This window comes from Protopterus annectens, chromosome 3.part0 (assembly GCF_019279795.1).
Source record: "Protopterus annectens isolate FY-2018-M chromosome 3.part0, PAN1.0, whole genome shotgun sequence".
Classification (NCBI taxonomy): domain Eukaryota; kingdom Metazoa; phylum Chordata; order Ceratodontiformes; family Protopteridae; genus Protopterus; species Protopterus annectens.
Genome location: NC_056731.1, coordinates 1,871,803,257 through 1,871,815,274, shown reverse-complemented (window position 1 = coordinate 1,871,815,274; position 12,018 = coordinate 1,871,803,257). Strand labels below are relative to the sequence as shown.

At 45.1% G+C, this 12,018-nt stretch overlaps 1 protein-coding gene across 1 annotated transcript in view; it reads left to right on the top strand.

Moving 5' to 3' along the window:
• PPP1R9A (protein phosphatase 1 regulatory subunit 9A) overlaps positions 1-12,018 on the top strand; it is a 2,260,036-nt gene that overhangs the window by 2,015,057 nt on the left and 232,961 nt on the right. Inside the window, exons 14-15 of the mRNA XM_044065941.1 lie at positions 3,093-3,174; positions 3,269-3,352. Of these exons, the coding sequence (XP_043921876.1) occupies positions 3,093-3,174; positions 3,269-3,352 (166 nt within the window). The remainder of the gene's footprint in view (positions 1-3,092; positions 3,175-3,268; positions 3,353-12,018) is intronic.

Here is a 12,018-nt window from a genome sequence, read left to right as displayed (position 1 = left end):
GAAAAGCTAGCTTTATTTGCAGATGATATTATTTTGTACCTGACAAAACCAGAAAAATACATTACAGTGTTTTGGGACATTTTGAGACAGATTTGGATATTTTAGGGATAAAAAATTAACAAAACTAAAACAAAGACAATAGTGGTAAATCATGTACCTGCACTTGAACTGGTTCAGGAATATCCATATTTATGTGGACACAATAAAATTAAATATTTAGTTAGGATTATGGATTAAAAATGATTCTAATGTGGCAGCTAAGGATATGTGGTAAGAGACTAAACAAAAGGTAATACAAAAACTGAGAAAATAGAAAATTGTTATATGAATATGGATAGTAAGATACAAGCAGTTAAAATGTTTTTAGTCCCTTTAGTCTCATGCACAAGTCAAGCATATTTTTATCACCAGAGGAGTGGTTGTGGGTAGCATTTAATAAAGAGCTGAAGGACTTTACCTGGCAAGGGAAGATGGCAAGAATCAAGTGGGATAATCTGATTCTTCCATTAGAACAGGGCAGATTGGGATTACCCAATTTGAAGGGGTATTTCAGAGCTACACATTTAAAACTCATATGCGTAGCACAAGCAGAAAACTATAATTCACAGTAGAAAGGGATGATGATGAAACACAGGGGAAGCTCAAGAAATAAGGAGAGACTGGGATTTTGGAATCAGACCTTTAAGGAGAATAACAATAATCATGCAGAATATTATATCCATAAAGTAGCAGAAAGTATTCTAAGAACTAAGCCAACATGGGAATGGAGAAAGGAGATTTTGCTAGTAGGGATGACTGCAATTGGGACTACAGACAATAGGCAAGAGGGGGCCAGAATTTATTGGAGAAAACTGGCAAAGGAACCAAGGTATTGGGAGCAAATAACTAGAGACGGAAAGATGATAGAATGGGAAGATGCCAGGAATCTATTTGGACTGCAAGTTACAGACTGCCTTCCATATCAGGGACTGATATCAGAGTACAGGCAAAGAGAAAGAACTGGGAGGGGGGGTCCTAAACAAAAGACCAGCACTGGTAGAGTTTTTAATAGAATCTAAAACAGAAGCAGCCATTAAAAAAGGAATAATTAGTAGAGCATATATGATAACTATTAGAATCAGAGGAGGTTAGAAAGGATTGGAAAGAGAGATTGGATAAGCAATTTACAAAAAGCAATTGGAGGATATATGTATATCTCTCAAATATGCAACAAAGTCTAGAAGATTTATGATTTTGCCTGGAAATGTTTACACAGATATTTTAATACCCCAGGTAGACTCCAGAGAATTTTTCCTTAGGTAGACAGTAAATTTTGGAGGTGTGAAGGGGAAGAAAGAGATAATTGGAAACATATTTTTTGGGAGTGCGGTGAGTTGATGGACTTTAAGGATTCCCTGCGGGATACACTGTCAGAGATGCTGAGTGGGCAGATTGGTTTGACGAGGGAGATTATTTGTCTGAGCTATAATACAGAATCGGAATTGTCTACACATGGTAAGGCTTTGCTGTGTCTAATAATGGTGGCTGGCAAAAAAGGAGTTACTACAAAATGGAACTCAAAATCTAAACCAACTATACTGGAAGTAGTGAATATAGTAACAGAGGTAAAACAACTGGAACTGAGATCTTTAGAAAAGGGGAGGGGCAAATAGATAGGAAAAATGGGAACAATATATACAAGGGAGGAATGACTCCTAAAAGGCAGCAGGACTTAAATGACCTATGGAATGTCTGAGTGAGAAAGATTGGATAGATTATAAGTGATGTATAATGTTTGCAACTGAGAGTGTGTCATTAGGGGTTGTGATATAAAATGCTTGCAACTAGGATTGTGTCAGTGTGGTTCGTTTTTATTTATATAAATGTATGATTGCCTGTGCAGTAATTTATGGTTTAATGAAGATGTTTCTTGTTTAAAAAAAGCAGGAATTGAATAATTTATGTAATATTGCTTAGGTTATAGGATATATAACAGTATTTGTGAAGTATCACAAGTGATAATTCAATAAAGGTGTTGCGGGAGGGAGAGAAGCTGTGTCCTTCTTTCCTGCTTGAAGTAGCACAGTGCTTTCCCTTTGCAGTAGGCATGAAAGGCAAATGCATATCGAATAATATTAATGTGCCCTCCAAACCTTTCCAGATCTTTTATATGGACCCCCCCCCCCCATATCAGAGACAGAGGAAGGCATCAGAAGCAGCTAGCTAGGAGGGGGTAAAAAAAAAAAACATTTGTAGTAAAACTTCTCTTTTATTTTATTTATTAATTTGTTGATGACAGAATACCCACTAGACAAAAGCTGCCTCTTTTAAGGGTCTATATTACATTATCGAAGTTTGAAAACTTTGAATCTGATATGGTCGACACCATATAATCAAAGTCTTGAAACATCGAAAATGTAATAAAACACAACAACCTACAAAAACAAACCATTTAAATGCTTTAAGCAGGGGGGCAAGCCCACGTGCACCCCCCACTGCTTACATATACCAACTCCGAGATTGCACTACAGTGAAGAAAAGGGAAATCTTCCCTTTCCGTGCTGTACGGTGATCTCCATTAAAAGATTCAAAGTTTCAAGACTTCGATCATATGGTGTCGAACATATCAGATTTGAAGTTTTGAAACTTCGATCTTCTGATATAGACCCTCTTTTAAGGGCATTCTGGGAGCATTGGCTTAGTTAAGTGACTTATTCAAAGTCATACAATATGTAAGTAGAGACCGAAATATTTAAACCCAGAGCTATAGGATGAAACTTTTTAGCTGCTTATAACCTTTACCCTTTTTGCTCTGTTACCATAGTTATTCCACTTTTCTCTTCATCTCAGATGTATGTGATGGCATTCCTTTTAGGGCATTTGCTGGGTTTCATTATCATTTTTCATAATGTAAATGTATAATAGTTACATGTCTGCATTTGTTAGAGTGTCTGTCTGTGTTAAGGCTGTATAGACTTGGCATCTGGTTCACTTGGTCTCATGCACACATTTTAGGAAAGCCATCTAAAAGATGTTCACACATTCCTTGCTTGCTGTCCTTAAATTACAAACTGACTTGTGCAGATAAAATATGTAGATGTATTTTTTTCCAGATGATGCCAAAGACTACAACTTTGCAACCAGTCCCACTGCTGATCAGGATGGGAAGGAGAGAAGACGGTTTGAAGATCTGGGGTAGGTGTCATATATGATCTGCTTTGCATTCATGTAGAGCACAACAAGATTTCAGTATAGACTGCTTGCTGACATTTGTGATCTACTTTTCTAGGGGACCTATAAGAAGAAGTTCAAATAAAGGAAAAAAGGAGAAAGACAAAGAAAAGGAAACAAGCAGTTTGTCATCAGTGAGCAGGTAGGTAGAAAGGAAATAGTATTGTTAAACATGGGGAAGAAATGTGTTACTGTGATAGGTGGAAATAAAGCAAATTAATATAATATAATATAATGTAGCTGAGAAATGTTTTACATTTCATGTACATCCTGCTTTATGTGGTAACATAATAGTTCACATATGCACATATAGGTTCATAGGTTGGTACTGAGCTATCTGCCCGAAGGCATATATTAGCCCAGCCATGTTGTGCGGTATTCACCGCCCCTTTAGTAGTTCCCTAGACCCTTGTACTAGCAGCTAGTACCCTTGGCCCCTATCTAGTAGTGCTGTTGGTGTGATCCCCGGTGTGAACTTTCTGTTACCCATCCACTCATCAAGCTTCCTCTTGAAGAGTGATAGTGAGGGGCTCTGTCTTATGTAGATCATTATGTTTTATAAAGCTATACAGTCACATAGATCATTCAAAAAACACCAATTCCGTACAGTAGGGATTGAAAATATCTTTCATCCATGCATGTAAATCTTCCTTGAATTTTCTCAAATTAATGGAAAGTGTTGAAGATTGTGGTACTCAATTCCAAATGTTTGGAATAATAACATTAATACATGCACACCCACACGTGTGTGTGTGTGTGCGTGTGTGCGTGTGTGTGTGTGTGTGTGTGTGTGTGTGTGTGTGTGTGTGTGTGTGTGTGTGTGTGTGTCTATGTTTTCATCATTCTCACTCTCGCATTAGCCTTTGTGTATTTGGATTGTATCTTCCCCAGGATACAACAGTCAGTCAGCTTCACAAATTGTTGGCTCTCTCCTATACTTTCTCTCTGTCTGCTGATTGGACAGCCCATTTCTGGTGGGAAATCAACATTCTGAGTGAGGATTACTTCAGAATTACATCAGAACATTCTTACCACCTTAGGGGATAACAGCTGAGAGGCTTCACAAAGAACATCAACTAGCTACAGTCTTATTTTCTGGCAGATAAGCCCCCATAGGGGAACCATTCTACACATAAAATATGGCTTTTTAAAATAGGTTTTAAATATTTGTGTTCTATTTTCTATTTTCTGAAAATTGCTGGCTATTGTATTAATATCAGAATTTTTTTGTGAAACTGTTGATCTGAAGTAGGAGATTCATTTGTCTGCAACCTGTGGGTTATGGATCCGATATCGGATCCGAACCGGCATGGTTTACCAGCTATGGATCCAAGCTCTCAGCTCCTCCCCTCACCCATAATGCCCTGCTCTACCCTCATGACCTCAGATCTCGTTTGCCGCGCATGGTGACCAGATTGTTTTTTCCAGCTCTCCAGCTAAGTGATATATTCAGTGTTTAAATTGTAAAATTTAAAAAATTTTTGGTTAATTTGTGTGAAAGTGTAGGTTTCCCTCTTGTATTATAACTTTTTTTAGAGTTTAATCTTAAATTTATATCCCTCCCCTCGCTGGTAGCGTAGTGTGTGTGTTGGGCCTGTGAGTGATTTTTGTTTTAGTTACTTTACCTTAGTTATAGTAACTTTTATTTGTTAGCTTGGGATGTCTGAGCAGCCCAAGGCTATTTTCTCTAAATGCTCCGAGTGTGGCCATAAGCTTTCCCCAGCTGATGGCCACACTCGGTGTGTTAGATGCCTGGGGGTTGAACACCTCACATCTGGATGTTCCATTTGTGCAGGGTTCAACCCCAGGACATTGAAGGAGCGGAGGTCCAAGCTTGTTTTGGCGGGCCTTTTGCCGAACTCGGTCCGACCTCCGCTCCCGGGGTAACCGTCTCCACGGTTATTCCCTCTCCGGCTCCCCCTCCTCCTCCTGGGACTCAACCTCCCGCTTCTGGTTCGGAGGAGAGGGATGCTAGAAAAAGGGACCGGAGGGAGAAGCACCATAAGCGGCGGGCCGAGACCTCTGTTTCGGCCCCACCAGCCAAGCGGGCTTCTCCCCCGGCTCCCTTGTCGGCTGGATCTCCTCCTCCTCGGCTCCGGTCTCCAGTGTGTTTTTCACCAGGACCTGAGGAGGAAGAGACCCGATCTCCGTCGAGGCTATCGAGGAGGCACTCAAGGCCTACCTCGGTAGCCTCGTCGAGATCAACGTACAGCCTATCAGATGCTGATCTAGACCGGATGATGAGAAGGTTCATCCAGGCCCAGATGCAGATGGGGGTGCTCTTGCCTCCTCCCCCCCTGGAGGGGAGCTCAACCCCCTTTTTCAAGCCAATTGCTCCTTCTCCGACCCGCTACCCGGGTTCGGAGCAGTTGGAGCCGAGCAGCCGGGCCGGGGGTGGGTGGGCGCCGATAGTACTTGGTACTTCGGATCCGACCCTGCCCTCGAGTGCATCGGATCCGACCTCTCGGAGCCTGGATCCGAGCCTCGGATCCGGGGGGATCAGTGCTCGCCGGCGCCATCTGTGTCGGAGCGCACTGTCCCTTCGGATCCGAGCGCTTCGGCGCCGGCTCCGATCCACTCTTCGGATCCGAGGGGGAGCCGATTGTCGGATCCTTTGGTCGAGGTCGGCTCCCCTTCGGCCTTTGATGTAGTGGAGAGGGCCCTGTTGAGGGTCTCCGGACCCCCGGCACTTGTTTCGGCTCCGTCCCGCGCTCCCTCTGCACTGGGTCAGGCTTCCACCATCCGGCCCTTGGGACAGCCCACTTCTGTGCCCCAAGCTGTTCCCCTGGAACAGGTTGCTGCTTGCAAGGAGTCCTCTGACAGCCCCCCAGAGGATGTTCCTCGCAAGCATACGTGCAAAAGGAGGCACATTGACTCCCCCGAGTCTCTCACGGAAGACACGGATTTGGAGGAAGGAAGGCTCCCCACGGTCACCCCCCGAGGATGTCTCATTTGGAGACATCATGGAAATGCTCCGCATAAGGGGGGGTGGTCTGCCCCCAAGTCTTCCTCGGACGAGTCCGTGTTCTTGGAGGCATTTGAAGCGGGCCCGTCTACCTCTTGGGTGTCCCCTCCTGCAGACCCCCTGGTGGACCTCATTACCACCAGGGCGTGGAAGGAACCGGACACCATGGAGCCAATCCCTAAGAGGCCCGACAGGATCCTCAGTCCACCGTCTGACCGTGCCCATTGGAGTAAGGGGCCTCCGGTAGATGCCATGTTGACGGCGGCCACCAAGAGGGAACTTGCTCAGGAGAGTCCCTCAGTCCATCTCCCGAGCAAGGAGTCTCGGATGATAGACCGCTTGGGGAAGCGGATGTTTAGTTCAGCGACCTTCTCGGTAAGGGCGCTGAACTACCTGGCACACGTTATTAGGATGCAGCGCGATCTCATTAAAGAATACGCTGCATCTCCCCCAGAGTCCATGTCGGAGGAGGACAAAGTGCTGCACTCCACCCGCATGGCCACTCTTAGATCAGTTACCAATACCTCTATGCGGCTACTCTCCCATGCTATGGAAGGCGCCGCTAGAGCCGCAGGGGCAGGTCTAGTCACTAGACGTCAGGCCTGGCTCCGTCATTGCGATTTCTCAGAGCCCTTCAAAGCATCATTTGCGAACGCCCCCTTTGATGGTTCTGCCCTCTTTGGCAAAACCGTTCGCGACACTTTGACCCAGAGCGAGAAGGACGGGAAGACGCTGTCTGCCATCGGAATCCACTTCTCTGCACCCCAGAGGCCCTATTCTAGGAACCAAAAGGGTCAGAAGAAGATGTGGTTCCAGAAGTCGCAGCAATCCCAGCCTGCTCCGGACAACCAGTCCTTCCATGGCAGAGGAGGACAGGGAGGACGCCGCCCTAGAGGCAGAGGGGCTCCCAGGAACTTCGGGTCCAGAGAACCCTTCTCTGAACGGCCCGCGCAGCAACCCTGAGGGGTTGCCCGGCTGCTCCACTCTGGAGGCAGTCGGGGGGCGTTTTTCGGAGCACCTAGCGGCATGGGAGTCCATAACATCAGACCGCTGGGTTCTCCAGATCATATCCAGAGGATACCGCATCCCTTTTCGTCACTTACCAAAATTGAAGTCCCTCCCAGACGTTCCACCCGGTCAACGGGAGGCCGCTTTGGCAGAAATTGGCCATCTGCTGAAGAAAAGAGCCATCCAGCCCGTCCCCCCAGACCAGATCGGATCAGGGTTCTACTCCAGGTTCTTTTAGTGCCAAAAAAGACGGGGGATCTAAGACCAATTTTAGACCTTTCTCTCTTGAACCTGGCAGTTCCCAAGGAAAAATTCCGAATGGTCACTCTGCAATCTATTCTCCCCCTTCTGGGAGAAAATCACTGGATGTGTTCCATAGACCTCAAAGATGCGTACTACCACATCCTAATGGACAGGCGCTCCAGGAGGTTCCTCCGCTTCCGGCTGGGAGCCAGTCACTACCAGTTCCGGGTCCTTCCCTTTGGTCTCACCACAGCCCCCAGGGTGTTCACCAAAGTATTAGCAGTGGTAGCGGCCCACCTGAGGCTTCAGGGGTGCAGGTCTTCCCTACCTGGACGACTGGCTCCTTACCGCCCCAACAAGGCATCTACTACTATTGGCGCGAGACTCCTTTCTCCATCTTGCTCCCAATCTGGGCATTACTATAAATACAAAGAAATCCAACCTGGCGCCCACACAGCTCTTAGATTTTATAGGGGCCAGGTTAGACACAAGGAGTTTAAAAGCCTTCCTCACTGCGGACAGAGTTCAAAATCTGCAGCTCCAGGTGCGGGCCATTCTCCACTCAAGTTCTGTTCCGGCGGAGTTGGTCCTGAGGGCACTAGGGTCCATGGCGTCTGCTATAGCACTTCTTCCTCTCGCCAGGCTCAATATGCGCATCCTCCAGTGGACTCTCTTAGTACAGTGGTCATACCTTGCTCTTCCTATGCATCATCCCATTGCGATCAGCAAGGCTTGCAAGCGGTCCCTCCTGTGGTGGCTTCACTCCCCAGATCTCCACTGAGGCCGCCCATTTTGTGCTTCTCCCCCTCTCGCCACGGTGACGACGGACGCCTCCCGCCTCGGGTGGGGGGGGGCATTTTGCGGGCCGGACCGTCCAAGGCACGTGGAACGATTCAGAGACCTTACTGCATATCAACGTTCTAGAGATGAGAGCAGTGCTCTTAGCGTTGCTAGCACTTCAGGACTTTCTTCCCTTGGGAACAATTGCGATTCAATTGGACAACATGTTGGTTGTCTGGTATATCAACAAGCAAGGGGGAACGAGGTCTTACCCTCTTTGTCGAGAAGCCATGAGAGTTTGGGAATGGGCAATCTCCACCAACCGCTTTCTGATAGCAATGCACATTCCGGGTCGGTCCAACATCCTGGCGGACAAGCTCAGTCGCACCATTCTGACCCCTTACGAGTGGTCTCTCAATTTTCAAGTAGCGGAACGCATATTCGCACGGTGGGGAACTCCTTCATGCGATCTTTTTGCCTCTCCCTCAAACACCAAGTGCGACAGTTTTTTTGCTCTGATACCTCCTCCAGGAGGTTCCCCAAGAGACGCTCTGGTGCATGCTTGGCCACCCGGTCTTCTGTATGCTTATCCACCCTTGCCTCTGATGCTCCAAGTTCTTCAGAAAGCCTCTCGGGTGGGTTGCAGAATGATTCTCATTGCTCCGTTTGGCCTCGGCAGATCTGGTTCCCCTTCCTAAGGTCTCACTCGGTGAATCCTCCTTGGATTCTAGATCCCATTCCGGATCTGATATCTCATCCATCCTGCCTATCTCCTCCGAACCTGGACAACCTGAAGCTGACCGCTTGGCTGCTCCAGTTCCACTCTTGATCAGGACTCCCGGTATTTCGTCCCCTGTTAAGGCGATCCTGGTGGCAGCTCATAAACCGTCCACTAGGAAAGTCTACCGCAGCAAGTGGAAACGGTTTTCTTTGTGGGTGGAGCGGCAAGGCCTGAATCCCTTCACAGTTCCTCTCCCTTTAGTGCTTGATTTCTTAACCACTCTTTTTAACGATGGTGCCAGCAGTTCCACAGTCAAAGTACAACTTGCGGCAATTTCACATTATCACATTGGTCATGACTCTAGTCCACTCATGTCAGCCAAGTTGTGTAAAATTTTCCTTAAAGGTACTTTCCTTCTCAGGCCCCCTGTAAAACAAGCGGTTACTCCCTGGGACCTTTCCTTAGTTCTCCAGGCCTTGACCGCCCCCCCTTCGAACCAGCGGCTACGGTAGATCTCAAATTCTTGTCTTTCAAGACTGCCTTTTTAGTAGCCATTACATCGGCCAAGAGAGTTTCAGAGCTCCAAGCATTATCAGCTAAACCTCCTTACTTGGTCTTTCATCCGGACCGTGTTTACCTCAGGACCAACCCATCCTTTCTTCCTAAAGTAGCTTCTGAAGCAAACATTAATCAATCCATTAACCTCCCTGTTTTCTTTCCTAAATATGAAAACAAAGGTGAATACAAGCTTCACTCCTTAGATGTTCACAGGCAACTTAGATTTTATCTAAACAGAATGGCTGGTCATAGGCAATCCGACCAGTTGTTCATTTCCTTTGCTAAATTTAATTTGGGCAAGCCAATTTCTAAAGTCTCTCTGTCTCGCTGGATTTCACAATGTATCTTATTGGCTTATCAAGCTTCAGGAAGGCCCGCACCGGAGGGTGTACACGCCCATTCAACCCGGTCAGTATCTACCTCGGCAGCCTTTAAGGCTAGGATTCCTCTAGATGATATTTGTGCAGCAGCCACGTGGGCTTCATCTCATACTTTTATTTCCCACTACAAGTTGGATCTTGCATCTAGGGTAGAGCATCCTTTGGCTCCACGGTGCTCGAATATCCTTCCATGATGGCCGCCCAAGATTCAGGTAGCTGGGGACTCTGTCCCACAGGTTGCAGACAAATGAATCTCCTACTTCAGATTTAGAAGTTATGTACTCACCATAACGTTCCATCTGAGTAGGTGTATTCATTTGTCTGCAACCATCCCGCCCTCCTATCCCCATGGCCTTTCAGTTTCCTGCATATTATGTGTTACCCTTTTCAGGGTGTTCTTGCTGTTGGCAAACTCGATCTGAGGTCATGAGGGTAGAGCAGGGCATTATGGGTGAGGGGAGGAGCTGAGAGCTTGGATCCATAGCTGGTAAACCATGCCGGTTTGGATCCGATATCGGATCCATAACCCACAGGTTGCAGACAAATGAATACACCTACTCAGATGGAACGTTATGGTGAGTACATAACTTCTAATTTTTATAACAAGGCTTAGTATTGAATACTGGGTCTGGTTAATGAAAAAATGTACTGCTTTTGAGACATTTTAACCAAAGTGCAAGGATTTAAAGTTTAGGAAGTGTTTTATGTACTTAAAACAGAGAGTTTTGGAGCTTGTGTATACTCCGTGACTGCTTGCCTTCATTATTTTACTGACTGAGACATTTTGCTTAAAGATATTATATTTCAGTGGTGTAAAGTGTATTTCAGGCCTTTGCCCTCCACACCCCTTTACTTAAAAATACTAACTCCATGGTTGCACAGTCTGGGAGAAAAGTGAAAATACTACAAACAGGGAGTCACTGTCAATGAATAAATAGAAATTACACCAGTGGAGGTATGAATAGGTGATACCAGACCAGATAAAGCACCTTCATACATTTCTGCATATTCTATTTCTGTATTAAAGTACTAGATGAAGCTATGTGATAGTCAACAACATGGACTTTCAATTAAGTGGTCATTCAACAAAAGGGACTTTCAGTCATTTCAACTCACTGAGTATGTGTAGTCCTGCTATTGTTATTTGAATGGCAAACATGCAGAATAGCAAGAGATCAAACTATTTATTTAACTGGACAAACATTCAAAATGGTTTAAAACAACAAAATAGTGGGCCATAGTGTAAATCCACCCTGATTTTTGAAAGACCTGCTTTCAGTGTAAACGACTTACTTCAGTGTAAGGCCTGTCTATAAACAGTCTTACTGCTGGGTCCAGATCCAAAACACCTGCTCTCAGCTTACTCTCAGAGTAAGTGGTTACGTAAACTAGCAGCAAGTCTTTTGCAGTTGGGGCCAGTGTCATTTGCGGGGGGGGACTGTTTATGTATACCATTTCAGAGATTGCACAACAGTGGGGAAGGGGAAAAGTCCCTGATGCCCACAGTGACCAACAATCTCACACAAAAAGTTAACTTTTATTTTTTTAACAGAATTTGTGTCAATCAAAATATTCAACAGTTTATTCTTTGACTAAAACAATATTTTACAAAATAAGTCCACAAAATACCCCAGTGGATAAATGTCCCGTTGTAAAGTAAGAAGCAAAAATAAAATAATCCAACAAGGCAGACAGCGGAACAAACACGAAGAGGAAGGACCAGAAAAGTAAAAATCGTTTATTCAACGAACCAAATATGCATAGGTAGGTAAGCACTTTCACCATCAGCTTATTCAGACCAGAATAATGCAAACCCCCCAATTACCCAGAATAAATACACAATACAGCCAATCAAAAGGCAGAATGGATAGCAATGGGCTGTTCCTACAGAAAAAAAATTTTAAAAACTTTCTAAAATAGCAAACATATAATACACATACAAGATTCACTGACTAAATGACATAACTTGGAACATATATTGACCAAATACTTAAAAAATGCTAAAAAACAATATAAAAACGCAGTACAGAGGAGAATCTTAATTAACAAACTAATTCTAAAAGGCTTGCTACCTTCCTGCTTTTCTGAAACTCTATCTTGTGCTCAACCTCCCAAACTTAAGCAAAAGGAGCTTTCTGGAAAGCATTCAGGTC